At 39.7% G+C, this 24,511-nt stretch overlaps 3 protein-coding genes across 8 annotated transcripts in view; 1 reads left to right on the top strand and 2 right to left on the bottom strand.

Moving 5' to 3' along the window:
• The window catches only part of LMLN (leishmanolysin like peptidase), a 78,666-nt gene extending 71,050 nt beyond the window's left edge, over nucleotides 1-7,616 (bottom strand). The window contains exon 1 of one of the 2 annotated variants that reach the window (XM_045812584.2): nucleotides 6,785-7,616. In XM_045812584.2, the coding sequence (XP_045668540.1) occupies nucleotides 6,785-7,003 (219 nt within the window). In that variant the 5' untranslated portion in view covers nucleotides 7,004-7,616. The remainder of the gene's footprint in view (nucleotides 1-6,784) is intronic. The other variant, XM_045812583.2, reaches the window with a different exon arrangement.
• Nucleotides 7,617-10,767: 3,151 nt separating this feature from the next.
• On the bottom strand, nucleotides 10,768-14,210 carry LOC123802162 (large ribosomal subunit protein eL33). 3 transcript variants are annotated; one of them, XM_045812654.2, is made up of 5 exons: nucleotides 14,145-14,210; nucleotides 13,350-13,394; nucleotides 12,991-13,143; nucleotides 11,896-12,040; nucleotides 10,768-10,838 (listed from the first exon to the last, which is right to left on the bottom strand). In XM_045812654.2, exons 2-5 carry the CDS (start codon nucleotides 13,358-13,360, stop codon nucleotides 10,815-10,817), a joined length of 333 nt encoding a protein of 110 aa, XP_045668610.1. In that variant the 5' UTR covers nucleotides 13,361-13,394; nucleotides 14,145-14,210; the 3' UTR covers nucleotides 10,768-10,814. The 3 variants fall into 3 exon arrangements, with proteins under 3 accessions (XP_045668610.1, XP_045668608.1, XP_045668611.1); XM_045812652.2 differs by having other exon boundaries at nucleotides 14,109-14,187; XM_045812655.2 differs by lacking the exon at nucleotides 14,145-14,210 and adding an exon at nucleotides 14,100-14,124.
• Nucleotides 14,211-14,441: 231 nt separating this feature from the next.
• DRC9 (dynein regulatory complex subunit 9) overlaps nucleotides 14,442-24,511 on the top strand; it is a 45,400-nt gene continuing 35,330 nt past the window's right edge. For all 3 annotated transcript variants that reach the window (XM_087861559.1, XM_045812675.2, XM_045812674.2), the window contains exons 1-3: nucleotides 14,442-14,620; nucleotides 19,205-19,273; nucleotides 20,519-20,789. In XM_087861559.1, coding sequence (XP_087717685.1) covers nucleotides 19,266-19,273; nucleotides 20,519-20,789 — 279 coding nt within the window. In that variant the 5' untranslated portion in view covers nucleotides 14,442-14,620; nucleotides 19,205-19,265. The remainder of the gene's footprint in view (nucleotides 14,621-19,204; nucleotides 19,274-20,518; nucleotides 20,790-24,511) is intronic.

Genomic DNA, 24,511 nt, shown 5'->3' with positions numbered 1-24,511 from the left:
CCAGGACCTGGGATCATGACCTGAGCTGGGATCCTGACCTGAGCTGAAGGCAGACACTTAACTGACAGAGCCACTCAGGTGCTCCTATAACTAATAGAAGACTGAATGCTTTCCTAAGATCAGGAACAATGCAAGAAAATCTACCCTCACCATTCTTATTCAACGTCATATAGGAGGTCATAGTCAGTACGATAAAGCAATACTAACGTTAAATATTTGTAATAAGCCAAAGATACATATTGTAATCCCTAAAGCAAATACACACACACACACACACACACACAGATAGGTTAAAAGTAAAAGAATGAAAGAGATATATCACATAAGCTCTATGTGATATATCTAACACACTCTAAAAAAGCTGAAGTGGCTATATGAATATCAGACAAAATAGACTTTAAGACAGGGAGTATTACCAGAAAAAAAAGAGTAATATTTTATAATGATAAAGGGTTAATACATCAGGAATTATAAATATGAATGTATCTAATAACAACAGATTCAAAGTCTACAAAGCAAAAAGTGATAGAAGTAAAGGGAGAAAGAAGAAATTTACAATCTTAAGAGATCTTTAAGACCTTAACAATTAGACAAAAATTTGTAAGAATATAGAAAATGTTTAATATACCATCAATCACTTTACCTTACTGACATGTACGAAAAGCTACAGTCAATAACTAGAGAATATATATCCATTGCAAGTACACATGAAAAGTTAAACAGGATATAGCATATGTTGAGGTATAAATAAAACAATCTCAAATTTCAAAGGACTAAATTCTTACAGAAGACACTCTAAATTAGAAATCAGCAACAATAAGATCTAGAAAATGACCTAATATTTAGAAACTGTATTCAAACATTTTTAATAACCCATAGATTAAAGAAAAAATTACCAGGGAAAATAAAAACACTTTGAACTGAACAGTAATTAAAATACAATGTGTCAAAATCTGCAGAGTGCAGCTAAAGTCATACTTAGAGAGAAATCTGTATCTTTGAACGTTTATATTGGAAAGGAAAAAAGGCTTAAAGTAATGATCTGCTTCCACCTAACAATATGAGCAAAGTAAATCCACAGTAAGTAGAAAAGAGAAATAATAAAGAACAGGAAACAGTGAAATAAAAAATAATCATTAGGGGTGCCTGGGTGGCTCAGTTGTTAAGCGTCTGCCTTCGGCTCAGGGCATGATCCCAGAGTCCTGGGATTGAGCCCCACATCAGGCTCCTCCGCTGGGAGCCTGCTTCTTCCTCTCCCACTCCCCCTGCCTGTGTTCCCTCTCTCGCTGGCTCTCTGTCAAATAAATAAATAAAATCTTTAAAAAAAAATCATTAAATTACCAAAGCTAACACTTGGTTATTTAAAATGATTAATAAAATTAATAACTCCTAGCAAGACTGGACTAGGATGAAACTATAAACACAAACTACTATATTAGAAATGAAAGAGTAGATATCACTATAGACTGTACAGACATCAATAGGATAAATTATTATGGACATCTTTATGCCAAAAAATTTAACAATTCAGATGAAATAAAATCCTCAAAAAACACAAGCTACAAAGACTGGCACAGAATCAAATAGAAAGTATGAACAGACTTGTATCAGAGAAATTGGATTTATCTAAGCTTTTCTACATAGTGGTTGCTTGGGGCCAGAGGTAAAAACAGGGATTGACTAGATAGACAGATAGATAGACAAATAAACAGATAGAGATGGATGATGGATGGATGGATGGATGGATGGATAGATAGATAGATAGACAGACAGACAGACAGACAGACAGATAGATAGATAGATAGATAGATAGATAGATAGGGTAGATCGACAGATAGATTTTTAGTAATCTCTATATCCAACATGGGGCTCAAACTCATGACCCTGAGATCAAGAGTTGCATGATCTGTTGACTGAGCCAGCCAGATGCCCCAGGGATTGACTATAAATGGTCATAATGGATCTTTTTAAGCTGATGGAAATATTCTAAAACTGGATTGTGCTGATAGCTGCACAATTCTGTAAACTTATTAAAAATCATTGAATTGGACATTTAAGTGGGTGAATTTTATGTTATATAAATTATAGCTCAGTAAGAGTACCTTTTTTTTTTTTTAAGATTTTATTTATTTGTCAAAGAGAGAGAGAGAGAGCACAAGCAGGGGGAGTAGCAGGCAGAGGGAGAAGCAGGCTCCTCACCGAGCAAGGAGCCTGATGTGGGACCAATCCCAGAACCCTGGGATCATGACCCAAGCTGAAGGCAGACGCCTAACCACTGAGCCACCCAGGCATCCCTCAGTAAGAGTACCTTAAAAACTTTCTACAAAGAAAATGGCAGGTCCACCCAGACGGTCTCAATTATGAATTATACTAAACATTTAAGGAAGAAATTATTTCAATTTTATACAAACTCTTTTAGAAAATACAAGAAGATGGAACACTTCCCAACTCATTATGTGAGGCCAGTATAATTCTGGTATCGAAAATGAACAAAGGGATGTCTCTCAAATAGACAAAATCTTTAAAAAGAATGAACAAAAACTTCACTTAAAAAAAAAATTATAAACCAACATTTCTCATAAACATAGATGCAAAAATCTTTAACAATCTATTAACAAACTGAATTCAGAGGTATATTAAAAGGATAATACATCCTTAAGTTAAGACTAAATAGGGTCTATCACAAAAAGCAATTGCTATTTACATTATTTACTACTGGAAAATTCAATGTAGTCAATGTATTCTATAATATAACAAAATATTTTACATAATTCCATCTGTGTAAACTAAGCTCTAGAAGAGACAAAATTAATTTTCTTTTTTTTTTAAGATTTTATTTATGTATTTGTCAGAGAGAGAGAGAGCACAAGCAGGGAGAGTGGCAGGCAGAGGGAGAAGCAGGCTCCCTGCTGAGCAAGGACCACCATGCAGAACTCAATCCCAGGACCCTGGGATCATGCCCTGAGCTGAAGGCAGTTGCTTAACTGATTGAGCCACCCAGGGTTCCTGAGACAAAACTAATCTCATGTGGAAAAAAAAAGAAAAAAAGAGAAAAAAAGAGAGAACAACTGTTGCCTGGGGTATCTGGATGGGGGAGACCAACTGGCACAAGATGGGGTGGGGATCTTTCTGGAGACATGGAAATGTTCTATATCATATGATTACAAGTTTCATGTGAAGGACATGATTGCATTTATTGCATTTCAATATATGTAAATTTTACCAGAAAACTTTTAGGAGCACCTGGCTGGCTCAGTTGGTAGAGCATGCCACTCTTTTTTTTTTTTTTTTTAAAGATTTTATTTATTTATTTGACAGAGATAGAGACAGCCAGCGAGAGAGGGAACACAAGCAGGGGGAGTGGGAGAGGAAGAGCAGGCTCCCAGCAGAGGAGCATGATGTGGGGCTCGATCCCATAACGCCGGAATCACGCCCTGAGCCGAAGGCAGGCGCTTAACCGCTGTGCCACCCAGGCGCCCCGAGCGTGCCACTCTTGATCTTGGGGTTTGAGCCCCATGCTGGGCACAGAGATTATTTTTTTTTAAAAAGTTTAAAATAGGGGCGCCTGGGTGGCACAGCGGTTAAGCGTCTGCCTTCGGCTCAGGGCGTGATCCCGGCATTATGGGATCGAGCCCCACATCAGGCTCCTCTGCTATGAGCCTGCTTCTTCCTCTCCCATTCTCCCTGCTTGTGTTCCCTCTCTCGCTGGCTGTCTCTATCTCTGTCAAATAAATAAATAAAATCTTTAAAAAAAAAATAAATAAAATAAAATAAAAAAGTTTAAAATAATATTTCTTTTTTTTTTTTTAAGGGCAGGGAGGGGCAGAGAGAGAGGGAGAATCCCAAGGAGGCTCCACTCCCAGCACCGAGCTCCACATGGAGCTTGATCTCACAACCCTGACACCATGACCTGAGCAGAAATCAGGAGTCAGATGCTTAACCGACTGAGCCTCCCAGGTGCCCCAACAACAAACTTTTAAAAGTAACAACAAGTGAGAGGATGGGGGATGGGTGGAAGTATATGAAACAAGAATGTGAGAATATGGTAAGAGTTAAAGCTGGGTGATGGGTCCATGGGAGTTCATTACACTATTTCGGTTTTTTTGGCTTTAATTTACATAATTAAAAAATGAAACTTAGAGGTTTTAGTTGAAAACAAGTTAAATGTGTCAAAAAAATTTTTTTTGAGTTGGTTCTATACCCAACATGGGGCTTGAACTCAGAGATCAAGAATCTCACACTTTACCAACTGAGCCAGCATGAGTATAATGAATAATTCTTGCCTATACTTTATGTCTAGGTTAAAGCTAAGACAATGGTTAGGAGAACTTGTTATTACATAGTCTATGAAGAACTAGGAAAATTTCTTAATGATGAGAAGTCTCAAAAAGAACTTAATAGCTTGCTTTTAATATCTGAAGCACTATCACAATTGAGTTTGTTTAGCCAAGAGGCATAAACAGGAATAGCGGGTGGAAATTTCAGGAAGAGTTTTCAGCTCTATAAAAAGAAGACCTTTATACTGGTGATCTCCAAAAAGCCGAGGGGCTGCCTCTGGAGATAATCTCCCTATTCACGGAGATGTTCAAATATAAATTGGGAGTTTTGAACACTGGACAACAATCACTAGAAGAAACACCTATTTAGGTTCCCTCTAGTGGAGAGATTTTACAGTTCTTTGAACAGCTTTCTCTTACTGTAATCTAAATTCAAAGAAAGAAGCACAGGGTTATACATGCATGGTTTTTTGTTTTTGTTTTATGTTTTTTTAAAGAATTCATTGGGGGTGGGAAAGTTGGGGATATATTATTTAAGGGTACAACCTTGCAACTCATAAATAAATAATAGTGACTACAGTCGACAATACTGTATTATAAACTTAAAAGTTGCTAAGAGACTAAAACATAAATAAAATTCAGCCAAAATGCAGTGTCATGATAAAAGCTGGACTATAGCTACAAGCCCCAAACTTAGTATTTTGGCACATATGGTTATGAACAATATGCATAGAACTTTTTGGAAATTACCACAAAAATGAGTGGTCTTAGATTTCTGGGCTGAACTGAAAATTTCTAGATCAGTATTTCTTGATAAAGTAATAAGACAAATTATAGAATCAATCATAACATGCCGCCCTGCCCCAGGTACTCTATCTCTTTTCCTCAAAGAACAGTGATTATTGTGGGCTCTCTAAGCACTGTGGAGGAATCAAAGACATAAACCTCATTCGAAGGAACCTTAAAATTTAACTACAAAAGCAAAACTACAAAGAAGTGCCTGAGAAATAAACCTTCTCCACACAGCAGTACTTGGATAAAAGATGCTATGAAATGGAAAAAGCATTTTGCTGGAGTGGTTTCAGCTGACTGTCTTGAACTCAGGGAACTTTAACTAGGATTAAAAGAATGTAGAGAGAGGGGTGCTGGGTGCCTTAGTCGGTTAAGGGTCTCCCTTCAGCTCGGGTCATGATCCCAGGGTCCTGGGACCAAGCCCTACATCAGGCTCCCTGCTCATCGGGGAGCCGCTTCTCCCTCTCCTGCTCCTCCTGCTTGTGCTCTCTCTCTGTCAAATAAATAAATAAAAATCTTTTAAAAAAAGAAAAAAAAAGAATGTAGAGAAAGAAAAAGAGTGTGAATGAGGCAGGCACTTGCGGGGTAGGAGAACAGGGTAAAGCAAGCAATGTGGTGAAGTAACTTGAAAATAAGCCTGAATTTTGTCTACAGAGAACCCCCAATATCCTTCCAACGCCTTTAGTTCTCCTATCAACGTCTTCCAAAACCTTTAGGTAAGTAGTTCCCAAAGTGTGGTCTTTGGACAAGTATCATCATCAACCATCTGGCAACTTGAATTGCAAACTTGGGGTACCATCCCAGACCTAATGAGCCAGAAAGTGGGGGAGTAGGCCAGCAAACTGTGTTTTAACAAATCCTTTAGGTGATTCTGATGCACTCTCAAGTTGAAAACCACCACTCTACAACTACCTAACTACAAGTCTCAGCACAAGAAAGCCATCGTGTTCTGAGTGCCTAACTCAGCCACTTTGCTGGGTGAAGAAAGAGTTAACACTGTTAGAGTAGGCAGTTAGTTAAGTTCTAACAAGATGCTGCCAGGCCAGCAAAGAGGAAATCATGGCCAACTAATGAGGAAGGGACCTGTCCTGGAAGCCCTCCAAAAGAAAACCACAAGGGACTGCCATCTTGACCGCTTAAGTGACCTAAGCTCATTATACAGTTGTTATATCATAAGCATTGCGGTTTTGAAGGAGCTCCACCTCCGAAATCTCCACGAGAGTTCCTTATGGGGCAAATAAGGCAAGAAAAGGGGTATAACCTATATTCCTGGAAGAGACCACCTTGCTTCTAAGAGATCCTCACTTCAAGTAATGAATATCCCACCCCTTTGTTTCTGGGGTCAATAACAGAAATCCAAACCCAGTGGGCTCAAAACTACCTTGAGCGCACCCGCTCTCACATCTCTAGAGTGTACTTTGACTTTAAGAAACTTTCCTGCTTGTACTGCTTATCTACTGTGTTGTCTGTCCTTGAACTCTTTCTCCTGGCTGACCAAGAGCCTCCAGCGACATCTTTTGCAGGGGTAGGTCAAGGCCTCAGGACCCAAGGTCCACCTGGCAACAACAGCAGGTCCAGCCCCCCAAGAGTTCAGTTTCTGGCCCAATTTCGCTTTCTTCTCCAACACACCTCGTTCCAACAACTACCCTCTACATCTTCGCCTCCCGTGTTACTTTACCCTCACAGAGCCCGCTCCCGCCCCTCCGTCGCCCTACCTCAGTCTCAGAGGGGACGTGGTGCCGGCAGGGAGGGGAACTGTCCAAGGAGACAGGAATTGATGCGGAGCTTGCCCAGAGGCCGGCCAACAGGAGTAAAACGCCTCGGACCCATAAAGACCTGCTCCAGAGCCACTGGCTAGGGGCAGGGCCTGAACCGTAGGAACCTGCAACTCCATCCCACTCGGTCGCCATCTTTGGGCCGAGCGTCGTTACCATGGAGTACGTGACGTCTCCACCCTGGCGCCAGCCCCGCCCCTGGCCGCCGGCGAAAAGACAATTTTTGATTGGCTAGCATCACCCACCAGTTCGCCGCGGATGAGAACTGCATCACGGTCGTCGCGTCTCAATGCGGGAAGCCTGCCAATAAATGCCGTTTAGCGGGCCACGTGAGTTGGGCTGTAGAAGACCAGTGGGAATAGTAAGGAGATGTTGATATGAGGCCGTTGCTCTTTAATTCAGTTACTCACCCTAAAGATAGACATCCACACTGGGTGGCTGGTGGCTTAAACAAACAAACTGATGCAGAACCTTTAATGGCTTAGCCCTCTGTATAAAAGATGAATGGAATATAATTTTCATTTTTACTTTTTATCCTCAGTCACCAATTTTAGGACCATCTCTTAACTAGTCATTTCTTATAAAATCAGTATGTTCGTTCCTATTCAACCCCATCCCTTAACTTCTATAAAACAAAACAAAGCAAGAATTAGGGGCGCCTGGCTGTCCCAGTCAGTACAGCATGTGGCTCTTGATCCCTGGGTAGTGAGTTCAAGCCCCACATTGGGTGTGGAGCCTACTTAAAAAAACAAAACAAAAAACACAAAAACTGCAAAAAGAACACAAAAATTGTAACTGCATTTAACCCAGGAAGAGACCAAGTGGATCCTTGCCATTATGCAAACTCTACCTTCAATCTACACCATGAGTAACTATAAAAAATTGTAAATTGGGATATTTCCCCCAAAGCCCATTAAACAAAACTGGTAACTGGAAGCACTGAACTGGAACAGTCATTTAACCAGAACTGAATACTGTAAATTACTATACTAGGAACTGGGGATAGGAAAGAAAGAATAGCCCCCAAGATTGTACAATTCATTGGTAAAGATCATGTACTCAAATTCAAGGGTGGGGCATTCTACCAGTAAAAGCTCATTACATAATGAGTCTATCATCCCACAACTAGTGGAAATTGGGACTCCAAACCAAATTTATCACTTTCAGGACATGTGCTTTTTCCACTACAAGACTATGAAGACTTTAAACTGAATTGTGAACGGAGAATAGCACCAGTCAACATCAAGTTGCTAGTTTTTAAGTTATATCATGCTGGGGAGAGGCTGTTTCAGTGATCCAGCCAACAAACTGCTAGCTATTCATGCTTTCTCTGAAACACAGGATTCCTCCAATGGTAGCTTTGGCTTGAGGACTATCTTTGTACTCACCAAATCTCATTATGGGAACAGAAATGCATAAAGCACCCTCTCATAATTACAAGTGCTGTATTATTAAATCAGTCGAAGTGCACGAATTTGTATGCAAGGTTGTACTGCCACTACATCAGGTCTTCCTAGGGATTCTCAGACTTCTTTGCTCAAATGTCTACCACTTCTTGTTTATCCACCTCCATTACTCTACCATCATCCTACTCAGAATACCATATTCACTTAACTCCTACAAAGGTGACAGGGTTTATGAGGTTTCCTCTTCTGTAAACCTAATCCAGACATAAATATCCAGCTACCTTCATGGACATGTTCACAACTGAGTATCCTATAGCTTCCTCAAACTCAACATTCCCCCACCCCCAGAATGATGATCTGGTTCTCCAACTTAATAAATGCACTATTAACCACTGCACAACCAAAGCTAGGAATGTTACCTTTAAGGACTCAATTGGTCTCTGAATTCTCTTATTCCTTAGTACAGCACAAAAAACCTGGCATAATCTGGCCATTTCTTAGTTTTCTATTTATTTTCCAATTATTGCCCACAATTAGGTTTCAGTTACGCTACACAACCCAGTTGAAGAGTAACTCAAATGCCTTCTGCTTTCACACAAAGCCTAAAGGTCAGTTTTTATGAAATACCTCCCCAAGCATTTCTTCCTCTATTCCTAACCACTCCAAAAGTACTGCTACATCTTTGGGGCACCTGGGTGGCCGTTGGTTAAGCAGCTCACTTGATTTTGCTTCAGGTCAAGGTCTCAGGGTCGTGAGATGGGGCCCCACATCCAGCTACAAGCTCTGTGGGGAGTCTGCTTGAGATTCTTTCCCTCTGCCCCTCCCCACTCACACACTCTCAAATTCAAAAAAAGTACTGATACATCTACTTAAACGACAGAGTAGGTACTTTTAGGTCATGTTTTCAACAACTAAATCCCACTGGAGTAGGTCTGAGATTGGTACTTCTTGCAGCTGACCCGATTTTTCAATGTCAATTTCCTTAGGGTTTTAATAACCAAACTGTGGCCATGAAATACACTTAGATCTTGTGAAGAAAACATGATTAACACTGGACCAAAGCTGCATCTGACCCATCCACCTCTTGTTGCCTTGAAGCCATTCTTCCCAAATAAGCCCAAATGAGACTGGCAGTACAAACACAAGGCCATTTCTGTGAAACGTGGTATTTTTCCTTCCAACAGCAACTTTGGCTTGAAGACCACCATTGGGCTAATCACACCATTCTTAGAACTGCCATATGCTACTCCAAGTATAATTAAAAACTGCAAAAGGGGCTCAGTTTGACCAATTCCCAAGTTTCTTGTTGGTATTTTCAGTGGCGTGTCAAGATTTGGTGAACAAAGGACTAGCTGGCTGCTACTGCAACAATCAAGTATCCACAGCCGCCATACTGCAAACTGATGCGTTGGTTCAAACTTTTTAAATTAATTTATTTGACAGAGATAGAGACAGCCAGCGAGAGAGGGAACACAAGCAGGGGGAGTGGGAGAGGAAGAAGCAGTCTCCTAGTGGAGAAGCCTGATGTGGGGCTCGATCCCAGCACGCCGGGATCACGCCCTGAGCCGAAGGCAGACGCTTAATGACTGCGCCACCCAGGAGCCTCTGGTACAAACTTTATTTCAACAATTCAGAGACTTGAAATACCCTGCAGCCCTGCTTTAGTTTCATCTTATACTAAAATATCTCAATCCTAGACTTTATAAATTAAAACATGGAACAAAGCTACACTGTCTAGGCAACATCCCCCTACCCCCTACTCACTAAAAGTACTTTTTCTTGAGGCATGTATTATTTTGGTATTTTCAACTTACACATTATTAAAAGTCAAGTGTTATATACTGGCATGCTTTGTCCAGTCACACATCCCAAGGATATCTTATCCTTGCCTATCTAAACAAGCTGCCAAATACCATCAATATAATCCTCACTTTAACTTCTTCCAACTATCACTTTTAAGTCACAAGTTTCCCAACCAACCTATAACAAGTGCATACACTGCAAGGTAATTAAGGAGGCCGGCAAGATAATTTCAAGTTTCTTTCACTGACTCTCAATCTAATGAGGAAGACAGTTACATATGTAACCACAGCACCAAAGTTGAAATAAACATACTGAATTATAGATCCATTCTGATGTGGAAACAGGGGAAAGTGTTATGGTATTATCTGTACTGGCTAATATTTCTGGGTTCTGTCCTTCCTGGAATATGTAGTCTCCATTTGTACAAAAGCTTTTCAGAGAACATGTGCTCCCTCACTTTAAAACTTTCAACATACTCCTTCCCACTGCCTCCAATCAAAGTTTATTTCCCTCCCCCATCACGTAAGGCTTTGTGTTAAGATACTCTATCCTCCCTATCCTCATTAAAACCCTCCTATTGTCTATATCTCTGTAATTGCCATTACATATAGCTCCCTGGCTTCCTTGTACTCTGAAAATGCTGGATAATCGCCACCATTTAAATACAGCAACTTGAACTTAGGAAAAAGAAAATGGTAAGCCATTTAACAAAAATACAAGAGAACAAATCTACACCTTTATTTATTTACTTTTCATTAAATTTAAATCCTTGAGGGGTACAGCATCTAGGAAGAAAAAAGAAAACATGGTGTAATTAGATGCATGTTATATACAAATTTGTAAATGTCAGCTGAGTACAACAATATGGATAAATTTCCTCCCACTGTCCCATTACTCATCTCTAAAAGGGATCCAATGACTACTTGCACCCTAGCAGGGAGAAAACTAAGTTCTTTTTTTTTTTTTTTAAGATTTTATTTATTTATTCGACAGAGATAGAGACAGCCAGCGAGAGAGGGAACACAGGCAGGGGGAGTGGGAGAGGAAGAAGCAGGCTCATAGCGGAGGAGCCTGATGTGGGGCTCGATCCCACAACGCCGGGATCATGCCCTGAGCCGAAGGCAGACACTCAACCGCTGTGCCACCCAGGTGCCCCAAGAGAAAACTAAGTTCTTAAAGCATCTAGATGAACACACTTCAAGAACCAGTACAGGGAGCACAGAAAATCCATTTAATTTTGCTTCTTCCAAGAACAGAGTAAAACCCTTCTGAAGAAAAATCTCAATGGCTCAGGTTTCAAAAGTACCCTGTGATCCCAAGAATATAGCCCTATCTACTAAAAATGAATACTAACTAAAGGAAAACAGGAGCTATTTTAGAAAAAACCACAGTATCTGGACCCAAAAGACTTGAGCTTAAGTCCTGGGACCTGGAAACATGAGCATCAGTTTTCTTAAACACCCATTCCAACAAGACTGTCACAATGAAGAGATGGGAATATCATGAATTATACCAGAAAAGGTGAATTTTTTCTTTTCTAACAATCACTTCTGTGTCCAGTAAATCTTTGCCAGAAAATCCTTCATTTAAATACTATCCCCCCTCACCCCAAGCTTTAGCAAAATCTGAAATCCAGATACAATCCATTTGAACACTTTGCCTTCACCTTCCTTCTAATGCCAGGAATCTGATATTCCATAATACATCTACACAGCAGCAGATGATTTTGAAGCAGAACTTATGGGTGACATTTTAAAATCACAATCGTCTTTATAGAGGTCAGAGCCCAAACCCGAGCTTAGTTTGACCCCAGAGTGTCATACTGCTCATAATGGTACTTACCACGCGGATTCTGTGGCCAATGGCTTTAGCAGGAAGGTTGCTTCGGAATTTGGCACGAACCATGCCACTGTTTCCATGAGCACGAGTTACTTTTCCCCAGATTACTCTGGTTTTGTTTGGTTTGCCACCAGGAGTCACTGTGTTGCTGGTTTTAAAAGGGGATAGAAGAGATATAAGAACCTGGGCAAGGAGTGTAGTGTGATACAAATTCAAGGTGACTTCTGTATCAGTGGCCACCAACTCACAACTGTAGTTAACCACGAAGTCACCTGAGAAAATAAAAAGTCTGGGGGGGCATCACTCATTCAACAAATATTTGAGTACCTATGGTATGCCAGACACTTCTATAAATGTATTTTTTATAACTTTCTAAAATACAAAACTGCAGTTTATAAAACAAATCCCTTTCAGATGACCAAATAGTAAATAAAATATATTAAATGTCAGGTGATAAAATCTGCAATATTTAAAAAAAATACAGAAAGGCAGAAGGTATCATGGAGTGAATCCTAGTTGGGCTAAGAGCAGAAACAGGGAGCCCTGAATGAATAGGGTGTTAAAGCCTCCTTAATGACCTTTGGTTTTACCAAAGATGGGGGAAAGTTGGTATCTGAGCAACGGACAGGTGATCTGAGTTATAATTTTAAAGGATCATCCTTGTTGCAGGAGGAATGGGGAGCAAAGATGAAGGCCATGTCCCCAGAGATTTTAAATGGTTTAATGAGTTTAAGAATCAATAATCTAGACACATTTTTATGCATGTATACAACACAATTTCAAGAAAGCAACAAAATGAATTAAAGCACATGAAAAACTGCTCTTTAACACCTTAAGAGGAGCATAATATAAGGAATTGGTTCCTTCCTTGAAACAATTAACAGCTGTAATATTTCTAAGTGCAGGATACCTAAATCCAACACTACCTAGACAAGTAGCATCCTTCTATAACCTCCCACAAAGTTCCTTAAAGATCCAAAGTAGAAAACACAACAGTACCAATTACTTTATCAACATCTTTTGATTATTCTTCCCTGAATAGGAAAATGAGACAAATCTCAACTAAAACTGTAAAAGGCATTAATACTATAAACTTACTTTTTTGCTTTGTACACATAAGCACATCTCTTGCCTAGATAGAATTCAGTTTCATCTCGAGCATAAACACCTTCGATTTTAAGAAGAGCTGTGTGCTCCCTCTGGTTCCGGAGACCCCGCTTATAGCCAGCAAAAATGGCCTTGGACCACAGCCTAAGACAAGATACATAGTAACCATAAATTGTTAAAAGATCTCGTTTCACTTCTCTGGTAAGACCTGACCTGTAATAAACTCTACTCAAAAGTTACCTATACCAAACATCTAATTTCCCCCCCCACCAGTTTTAAGCTCACGTTTCTGTTCATGCTTGATAGACAAAAAACTACAAATACAAAGCAATTCTATTTAAAACCCGTACCTTCCAGACATTATTTGGCGTTACAGAGTCCTGTTCCCAGCAAGCCTTAAAACAAACAAAAACAAGCGGTTTAAAACCTTGGAACGCACGTTTCCCACCCGGTCCTTTTCGTTTCCTAAACCTGTCAGGCACATTCCTTTTTGCTCTGCATTTCAGTGAAGTTAGGGAGTACGGGGAAACGTAATTATACCATGACATCTACATGAAGCACAGTAGGGCAAGACTTCCAATCTCAGAGAAAGCCTGGTAACTGAGCCAACTCCAAAATGAAAACCACAACGAAAGTGTCAAGACTCCACAGTAAAAGAAGCAGCTCCTGGAAACTCCGAAAGGAAGCCCTGAGAAAATTCATACCACGATCAGTAGGAACAAAATGAAGAGCGAGGAATCAGAGAAGCCCACAGAAAGTAAGACTGAAGCATTGAATGGGAAAGCAAATGCTCAGGAAACGGAGATTGTAGACATAGCCAGGTCTGGAGTGGGAGCATAGAAAAAAAGAACTCATCTTAAAGGAGCCACTGCCTCAAAGAGGGAACTATATACCGGCAAAATGCATCTATTACTCCGCTAAGGCCGAGGAAGCAACACCGATGACGGGAGCGCCCGTTCTCCGGGCGTGCGGGAACCAGCACAATCAGTCCTACATCTCCTCAATCCTGTCCTCCCTGTTGCTGGAATCCATAAAAATCACAGGCTGGCACAGCCTCCGAGCTGCACCAGTGCCCTGCCGAGGCATATGGTTGAGCTCACCGCACTTACTTGCACCCAAAGTTCGGCAACAAGAATTTCCCTCACCTCCACAGGCTCCAAGATGGCGGAAAGAGAAAGGCGAAGCCCCGCCGCGTGGCCTTGTGGGATAAACAGCTCTCAGCCCCGCCCCCAGTTTAGGCATCTTCCACAACCGCCGGGGGAAGGGGGAAAAAAAAAAAGCCTCAGCTGTTGTCTTTGACCGAAATAAACCACATCCAAGGCACTCTTACAGTTCTTTCTCTAAGTCCTTTCATCTTTGTGAGCTGTAAAGTGTATTATTTTGAAACAGAGGAAGGCAAGATGGTAGCCAGCTAGAGGAGGAGAAGAAAAGGTCCCCCAAAGCTGAGCGTTGTCAGAGAAACCCAGAGCTTGGTTTCTGAAGGTACAGGGTATCTCCCTGCCTCGGGTGTCCCAGATTTGATTCGCCAACATGAGGGTATCTTTCCCTCCTGCTACAGAGGAGTAGGGGGAACGGAGACTCTCGGATCCTGGCGTGGAAGAGAAAGGCCAGGAGCACGAAGGCAGGAGGAGCTCTTCCTTGTCTTACGTTTTTCCCCCTTACTCCTTTCCTCCTACTCCTTTCTCTCTTTTAAGAAATGACCTAAGGTCTTACCTGCATCCTTTGTTTTGAATCCAGAGTGAGTAGGAGTGCCCTGAAAAGGCCTTATTGCCTTTTAAAGATAACTTATTCCGCTGCCAGGCAAACTCGCGGGGCGCTCAGCTCCGTGCCTACACGAAATGGGTCTTCAGTAAATACTTGCAGATGAGAATGAAGTAGTGGATAACAGAGATTTACGTTGCTTAATTATTGCACATTTATTTGGGTTTCTCTCCGGGTTCATTCATTTATTCAGCAGTTTATTTAATAACTACTATGTACCAAGCTTTGTTCTTGGCTGGGAGGACACTGCAGTAAAGGAAACCACAGAAGTCTCTGCCCACATAGAGCTTACATCCTAGTAGGGGGAGCAAGACAATAAACAAGTAAAAGGGCAACCCTTTGGGGTCCCCTCTCTCTTTGGGAGCTTGGTGCTATCGCTCAATAAACTTTGCTGCCCACCAAAAAAAAAAGCAAGTAAAATATGTGGCACATTAGAAGGTAACATGAGAAAAATTTTCTCTACGGAGAAAAAAAATTAAGCAGGGAGGCCACTATAAAGAAGTTTTTTACTCTGAGATGAGAAACCATTTGAGGGTTCTGTATGGAGGAGTGATTAAATCTGACTTCAATTTTAGCAGGGTCACTCTTTTAGACTGAAGGGAAGCAAGAACACCAGGGAGATCGATTAGGAGGCTCTTGTAATGAACCTGATAGATGATGGCATGTAGAAAGGGGTGTGAAGTACTGGAATTCTGAATATATTTTAAATGTAACCCTGACAGGATTTGCTGATGGATAAGGAATGGGAGAGAGGAGTAAAGGGTGACTCCAAGTTTTATGAAATAGATATCTATAAATTGTATTTAATCCTCTTTTAAATACATCAGGATAGAATGTTTATACTTTATAACCCACTACTTCTATCCAGTTTTCTCTGTCCCAGAAATACCCTAAAAATCCCACCATTAAATGTACTGGAAATCCAAGTGTAAGTAGTCCTGGGAGGAATAACGCATTAAATGTGAGTTTCCTTTCTTTGTTCTTTCATTCACTCTACAAATACTTTTTTTTTTTAAGATATTATTTATTTATTTGACAGAGAGAGAGACAGCCAGCAAGAGAGGAAACACAAACAGGGGGAGTGGGAGAGGAAGAAGCAGGCTCCCAGAGGAGCAGGATCCCAGGACTCTGGGATCACTCCCTGAGCCGAAGGCAGACGCTTAACGACTGAGCCACCCAGGTGTCCCCTCTGCAAATACTTCTTGAGCACAGTGTCACTATCATGTTCCTGCTTTCATGACAGTTACCAGTTTAGTGGGGGAAAATGGGAATGTTAACACATTGTGAAGAGAGCTCTGCAGTGAGTGCAGAGTGCAATGAGTATTTGAACAGTGGAGTCCTGATCCAGCCTGATGAGTCAGGGAAAGTGTCATTTGCAGAAGTGTCATTTAGGGCATTTTCCAAACTGCAGATGACGACCCAATAGTAGATTGTGATTATAGGCAAAATATGATAGAATCAAAAGTATCAGATTATCACACATATTAAGGATAAGTTGTTATATGAAACTTGTTTCAGTTATTTGCATATATGTATATTTATATTATGTATGTGTGTGCACACTATATATAAAAATCTATGTATATAGTTCATTACATCAGTCAGTGTTACCCTGGATGGAAACAGTGAAGAGTTCAGAATTTCATGAAGGGTCTGCTTATAAAAGTGTAGGCAGGAGTGAAACTATAAGGGATGACATAGTCTCCAGGGACATGGGACAGAAATAGTTACCCAAGCCCCCAAGGAACAGCAAAGTAGAGAGGATTGCCTGACAGGTGCCATGGCCTTTGATAGAGAAACATATCCAACCAGTGGTGATATGGCAGGGAGGGAGCTGAGAGAATAAACACTCGATCTCACTCTCCCACACTTACGGAATCTCCTGTCGATGCGCTCCATAGGGGTCAGTCTCTCAGGGCGTAAGGAATGGTGGAGATTGGATTTAGAGCAAAAGACAGATACCTAGCTAAATGCCACTGATTTAGGCTGGTACCTGGTGGATCAGTGGGACTTTACAAGGTAAAGAGTGAGGGGAAGACTGGTTCAAATAGAAGGAATAGCATGTGCAAAGACCCTGAGTTGGAAGGGGGCATGATTCCGTAGAAGAACTGAAAGAAGTCCATTGAGTCTGGAGCCATGAGAGCAAGAAAAGGGCAGTGCCAAGTGGATATCTGAAGAGGAGCAGAGCAGGCCAGATCATGGAGGCCTTATGGGCCAAGTTCAGAATTTTAGCTTTTGGCCTAAGGCAATGGGAAACCATGGAAGGGTTCTAAGGAAAGACATGATTAGATTTTCAGTTTTAAAAATTTGATTTTCAATTTTTCATTTAAAAAATAAAACAGGATAAAATCAGAGAGGGAGACAAACCATAAGAGACTCTTAACCATATGAAACAAACTGAGGTTTGCTGGAGGGGAGGGGAGTGGAGGGATGGGGTAACTGGGTGAGGACATTAAGGAGGGCATGTGATGTAATGAGCACTGGGTATTACATAAGACTGATGAATCACTGAGCCCTACCTCAGAAACCAATAATACATTATATGTTAATTAATTGAATTTAAATTTTAAAAAAGGAAAATGCAATTTGGGCTGGATTGAAGAGAAATGAAAACCATTAGAAGTGTAATTTCAGTTTAAACATGCAAAATATTTAAACATAGACTAAAATGAAACATTTGGAAATTTGATTACATGTTTTTCCCTTTAAAGTAATAGTTGTTGTTGTTGTTGTTGTTTTTAATACTGACTTTTAGAAGAGGATAGCAAGGTAATTGCATATTTGGGGAATGACAGTTTTTCTAAGAATCATGAGAAGCCTAAGGGCCCATTACAAAGTTAGAGATGGAATACTCTAGATTAAATAATGAGCTATCTGTTTTAGGTATTGGTACACCAGCCATTTCCTTAAAAAACAAACAAACAACAACAAAATTTTATTCTTCCATCTTCTGGACCATAAGAAACTTGCTTTCTGTGAAATGCTATTTGCTGGGCCTTCCTGTTCATTGTCATAGGTAACTCTTGCTCCTTCTTTAGAACTTACCCCCGGATGCTTTACATCCTCACTTGTATTTCCATTTGCAAAATAAAAAATAATATATAATCATTCTTTAAAAAGAAAAAAGATCATTTCCAATTTGGGGACTATTAGAGTTGTTCAAGCAAGAAACAGCTGTCAGGTCCAGCATGGTATTGGGGGACATGGAAATAGAAGAAAAAACCCTCAGGACTTTGTGATGGTTTGGATTGGGAAATGCTTGTGTCAAGATGAAGGAGGAATGGGGGCGCCTGGGCGGTGCAATCAATTGAGCCCCTGCCTTTTGGCTCAGGTCATGATCCCAGCCCCACATTGGGCTATGTGCTCAGCAGGGAGTCTGCTTTTCCCTCTCCGTCTGCCCCTCCCCTTGCTCCTTCTCTCTCTCTCAAATAAAGAAATAAAGTCTTAAGAAAAAAAATTTAAAAAGATGAAGGAGGCATGACTCCCAGATTTCTAGCATTGAGGAATGAGAAGCCAGAACAGCACAAACACACTGGCTACTGCATCAGCATAGCCCTATCCTACCTGCATGAAGCACATTTATGTATGCCCCAAGCCCAAAAAAAGGAAAAATAGAGAAACAACAACAGCACATCAAAAGAACAAAATCTTCTTTACACCATGATACTTCCTCTTAAGACTGCCCTTGTACCAGAAAATTTGGCTAGTTTGGAGTATCTTTTTTTCAATTTACATAAAGATTCTGTTTTATATGTTTTCATTCTTATGTATGAGACTTCTATTGTATGAGATATATTTGTATCCCCCTTCTTAGGATCACTTTGTTGTGGACAAAATCATACTGGAAACTTATCATTTATTACTGATTTAGCATAGAGCAAAATCCTCCATGGGGTGTTCTTGTAAAGCTTGTTTAAGCAGAAAGGATTTTGGCTTATGGAGGGGTAACATCTTGATAGTAGTAGTGAACTGATTTTCAGGAGAAATACAGCTTTTCTAAATACAATCTTCAGTGTTCTTCTAAGTCCAGGTGCAATAAATTTTTTTAACTGGCAGATCAGTGAGGTGGAATGATCAAATTAAATAATTTAGGAATCAGAATAACAGAAAAGTAATTCTATTATATAGATATTGCCAGTTAAAAATCAGAATATAATAAAAATACAAAAACCATGTTGTATGTTAATTTGCCATAAGAAGAGACTCAAAGATTGCATTTATCAATAATTGCTTTTGTCAGTAATTAAGCTGACTACTTAATAGTCCTGCATCACATGATGTCAGGGGTTCTTCCATCTCTGGGTGTGCTCTAATAAGCAAAAAGAAGGGATAAGCTGCCACTCTTGTAATTCTTTAATTTTCTGTTATTAAAAGGGTATAGAAGTAATTTAATTGTCATTCAACACTCCCTTAAACTAATCTCAATGTTTTCTTCCCATTTTAGGTGACTGCATTTTTTGTGAGATTGTAAATGTACCACGGAAGTTACAATTAATTTAAAAAGAATGGAAGAGTATGTTCAAAATTCCAGTTGATTTTGTATACATATTTATTTGCTTATCTGTTTATGCCTTATGTTAAATTTATTTATTTATCTATTGCTGTGAACAAATTACCCCAAAGCTTGGTAACTTAAAATATCAACTTTTATTATTTCACATTGGTTCTGTGGGTCAGGAATTTGGGAACAGCTTTGCTGGATGGTTCTGGCCCAGGGTCCGTCATAAGATTGAAGTTGGCCAGGGCTGCAGGCATCTGAAAATTTGGGGCAGGAAGGTCTACTTCCAACATGGCTCATTTACAGAGCTGGGAAGTTAATGCTGGCTGTTGGCAAGAGGCCTTATTCCACACCCTCACAAACTTCTCCAAAGAGCTGCTTAAGTGTCCTCATGACAAGGCAGCTGACTTCTTACAGAGTGAGAGATAGAGAGAGTAAGGCAGAAGCTGCAATGTTTTTTATCACTTAACCTTAGAACCCACAGTATCTTCCTGGTTACATAGATTAGTTGGTTCTATTAATGTGGGGGACACGCTAATAAAGAATACAAGAAGATAAGAATCATAAAGACCATTTGGGAGATTGGCTACTACATACTGTTTTTGTTTTTAATGTACTTATTTTTTTAAGTGAGCTCTATGCCTGATGAGGGGTTTGAACTCACAACCCCAAGATCAGGAGTCACATGCTCCACCGACTGAGCCAGCCAGGCACTCCTGCCACATTCTGTTTTTCATTAATCATGAGACACTTGATTAGCATTTAAAGATGCTGCAGAAAAAAAGTTGGGCTCAAATTCAAATTGTTTTTTTTTTTAATATTTTATTTATTTATTTGACAGAGAGACAGCCAGTGAGAGAGGGAACACAAGCAGGGGGAGTGAGAGAGGAAGAAGCAGGCTCATAGCGGAGGAGCCTGATGTGGGGCTCGATCCCATAACGCCAGGATCACGCCTTGAGCCGAAGGCAGACACTTAACGACTAAGCCACCCAGGCGCCCCTCAAATTCAAATTGGTTAACCCATAGTATGGGTTACATAGAGTCATTGAACAGTAAGTGGCTTGCCTTTGGTTGGTCAGGATGTCACAGGGAGATATTTAGTAGAACCACATGTCAACTCCTACTCTCATTCTTTATCTTGGTTATATGACGATATGGACTTCATAGGAGCCAATCTATATGCTGCCTATGCTTTTGAGTTGAAGCAATTTTTAAACATATGGTGGCTGACTTATTTTTTCTTTCTTTCTTTTTTTTTAGAGGCCAAATAGAAGCCTCAAATCTTCCATCAAAAGTCTGGCATTCTGAGGTGACAGTGTCAGTGACAGGCAAGCCACCCAGTGCTGTAGAAGAAGAAGAAGAAGAAACAGCTGAGGAAGCAGACAGAGAAGTCATCCCAGAAATCACAGAGCCATTTTCCATTCTAGATGTGCTGAGGATCTCCGCAGTTCTGGATGATACCACAGCCCAGCTCTCTATTCTAAACTATATCATGCCAGTTCAGTATGAAAGAAGACAAAGTATCAGCATGGTATATGCACTCACCATTATGTAATTTTGCTTTCTTTCCTTTTTACTTCTCTATCACTTATAGTACTTATGCTATCAAATTTAATATGGGAAATAGCACCTTTTTATCTCAGATAAAAAGGGCTATAATAATTACCTGAGATATATACTCTGAATTGATGGAGTGAAATAACTCTAGCTCAAGATACATTTCCAGTCAGAATATCCTTTTCTTCCATTATGTTGGTGTTATTCAAAAAGGCCTATAGTAAATCAGTATAAATACAGTATATATACTGAGAGTAGCCAATTTACTGAATTGCCCCGCCTATCTTATATTTCTTAGCTGCTGAAAGCTAACTGAACCCTCCCGGGAGGAGATTCAGTTGGACTTTCTCAATGTTTCTTTATTCTAAGAAGACTTTGTTGTATTGTTGAATATGTTGCAGCCTGCTTTTGTGAATATCTAGCCAGGTCATTATGTCAGCCATTACATTTTCAGTGATGTTATAGACTCCTTCTCAAAATGCTATTTGAGTTATCAAAAAACTCGGTAGTGAGCAAAATCTTTATAAATTCTTAAGTTCTTTAAAATTTTTTTTTTGAAGATATATGTATTTATTTGAGAGAGAGAGAGAGCACATGAGCCGTGGGAGGGGCAAAGGGAAAGGGACAGAGAGAATCCTCAGGCAGATTCCCCGCTGAGCACAGAGACCTACGCAGGCTCCATCCCAGGACCCTGAGATCATGACCTGAGCCAAAACCAAGAGTCTGTCCCTCAATTGACTGAACCACCCAGGCACCCCAAGCTCTTGTAAATTTTAATAACTTAGGTTATAGATATAAAATGAAAAGAACTTATTTATTTATTTAAAGAGAGAGAACGTGAGAGCAAGTGGGGGTGGGGGGTGAGGGGCAGGAGAGGGAGAGGGAGAATCCCGAGCAGGCTTCATTCCCAGCGCAGAGCTGGACATGGGGCTTTATCTCACAACCCTGAGATCATGACTGAGCTGAAATCAAGAATCAGATGCTTAACTGACTGAGCCACCCAGGCGCCCCAGGAAAAAAACTTGTAAGTACAAATACACATTTATTATGTTCAGCAAAATTATATTATATAATTTGTACGGCATACATTATTTCTGAATCTCTTAACAAATGAAAATTGCTGTATAAACAACAGAGTAAATTGCTTGCTACATCTAACAGAAAAGTTCGTATTTATTGTAACTAGATAATTAAATTTCCCTCTCATTGCACCTTACCATTTTTAAATTGTTGTTGTTGTTGTTGTTATTATTATTATTATTATTATTATATGTATAGTCTGGCTTTGTAAAGCTTTTATTAAAGTTTAAAAGTTAAACAAAATTTTAATAGGACACTGGATTTGGAGTCAGAAGATCTTTGTGGTTTAGTTGTGTACTATGAACAGTTCATTTCACTTTCTTGGTCTTTATGTTCTCATTTGTAAAATGTGATGGAGCTTTTTGCGTTTTTTTTTTTTAAGATTTTCTTTTTAAGTAACCTCCACACCCAGCATGGGACTTGAACTCACAACCCCAAGATCAAGAGTCGCATGCTTCACTGACTGTGCAAACCAGGGGCTCCTAACGTGTAATGGAGTTTTAACTAAATGATCCATATCATCCCCGCCAATGCTAACATTCTATGAATTTTGGGGTAGTTTTAAAATGACATTAATGGGTATATCAAGAATTTTGTAACAAATTAATTTTTTAATCAATTTATGAAAGGTAAAGAGATTGGAAACCCAAGAACTAAGCCTTTTAATGCATTTAAAATAAAAGTCTAATTCATACATTAATCTAGTTAATAAATAGTAAAGAAGAGTCTAGGGATTCCTTCCTCTTCATTGTATACTTCAGTAAGAATCAAAAATAAAAAGGTATTTAGTTAATAAGATAAAGTCTTATGATACTTATCAATGATACTTACTGTGTCAGGCTAAAAAAGGGTAATTGGCCATCGTAGAAACTCAAGAGAGGATGGAAAACCCAAATTTATAAACAATTCAGCAGTGGTCACCACTTCAATAAATTAAAGAACAAAACTTTTGCACTATTTTATTCTGGTTTATGATAGTGATCTTCACCCACAAGATTTTCTGACTTAACAGAGGCCCTGCTTATGATTTCACAATAGTGTATATAATAAAGGCTTACACTCTTATCTTTTTTTTTTACCCCCTTTCCACTCTTGATTAATAGAAGCTTAACAGCTCTTTCCTCAGTATAAGTTAGTTCCACAATTTCACAAAATTGCGAGTCTTTTAAAATAATTTTTTGTTTTTTTACTTCATAATACTAGTGGTTCTAACTTACAAATTTTTCAATGCCATTGCTCTCTAAGGGATATATATCTTAAATATATATCTTAAATCCTTAGTATGTATGTGCATGTTTTCTTTCTCCAAAGGCTTCATTCATATTGTTTAGCCTTCGAACAACCTTGGGATGAAAGGTTAGTTAGCGTTATCCCTCCTTTATAGCTATTTTTATAGCTAAGGACATCTCCAAATAGATTTTCATTGGTAAAATCATGGAATAGAATGATTAAAAATATACTAATGTACCAGATTCTACCAGAAGTGGGAGCAATTGGGCCAAAATTTGGGAAGAGCTCCCCTGCAGGGATACTGTTTCTCTTATCTTTTCCCTTAGGGTTTAATACCCTCCTTGTACATAGTGTGTGCTGCATAAAAGTATTTTTTAGTGAGGGGCGCCTGGGTGGCGCAGTTGTTAAGCTTCTGCCTTTGGCTCAGGGCGTGATCCCAGCATTCTGGGATCGAGCCCCGCATCAGGCTCCTCTGCTGGGAGCCTGCTTCTTCCTCTCCCACTCCCCTTGCTTGTGTTCCCTTTCTTGCTGGCTGTCTCTCTCTGTCAAATAAATAAATAAAATCTTTAAAAAATATATATATATATATTTTAGTGAATGGACTAAAACATTTAGCTAGTTCCTTTAGGTTCTCTCTTTAAAAAATTCATGTTATTTGTAGTAATCAGTAAATCAGGCTGCTTGACACAGTTGCCTCCTTTTCCAGATGCCCAAGCATAAAGGTAGAGGAAAAATAGGGAAAAAGAAGGAGCTTCCTAGACCTTACACTTTCCCCTTTCCTATCTAGGCGAGATCTAAAATAATAACCATCCTTAAGGTTTTCCTTAAGTCCAGGTAAGTTTCAGTTTAACTGTTGAAAATGCTACTTTTCTGTTCTCTTTGTAGCCAGTCAAATTAATTTTAATTTAAAGGAACATTTTAAAATTTAATTCTTTTTTTTTTTAAGATTTTATTTATTTATTTGAGAGAGAGAGGGAGCACAAGAGGGGGGGAGGGTTACAGGGAGAAGCAGACTCCCCACTGAGCAGGGAGCCTGATGCAGGGCTTGGTCCTGGGACTCCAGGATCATGACCTGAGCTGAAGGCAGTCACTTAACCGACTGAGCCCCCCCAGGCGCCCCTTAACATTTAATTCTTAATTAAGGCAGCATTTTGTTTTGTTCTTGCCTACAAATGTTTTCCTCAGATCTGAATCTTTGCTTATTGTTGATGTAAAGAAAAATGTAGTTGAGTCTGTGTTTATTAACCATTCATGGATCATTTTTTAACATTTCTGGGCTAGTTGAAGTTAGCTAAGGAGGACCTAGGCTTTATGTATCAATATGCAGATAAACCTTTCTTCTGTGCATAGGATCGGCACAAGAATTCAAGTAATCATAACAAGTGC

This window comes from Ursus americanus, chromosome 4, assembly GCF_024610735.1.
Source record: "Ursus americanus isolate L20-20 chromosome 4, mUrsAme1.1.p, whole genome shotgun sequence".
NCBI classification, from domain to species: domain Eukaryota; kingdom Metazoa; phylum Chordata; class Mammalia; order Carnivora; family Ursidae; genus Ursus; species Ursus americanus.
Note: the sequence above shows the minus strand (reverse complement) of the source record. Positions and strands in the feature narration are given on the sequence as shown.

Coding starts and splice junctions, on each gene's coding strand:
- LOC123802162 (XM_045812654.2), bottom strand. Junction 12,041..12,990: donor TATGTGTACAAAGCAAAAAA/GTAAGTTTATAG, acceptor TTTTAAAACCAG/CAACACAGTGACTCCTGGTG. Junction 10,839..11,895: donor TTGGCCACAGAATCCGCGTG/GTAAGTACCATT, acceptor TTTTCTTCCTAG/ATGCTGTACCCCTCAAGGAT.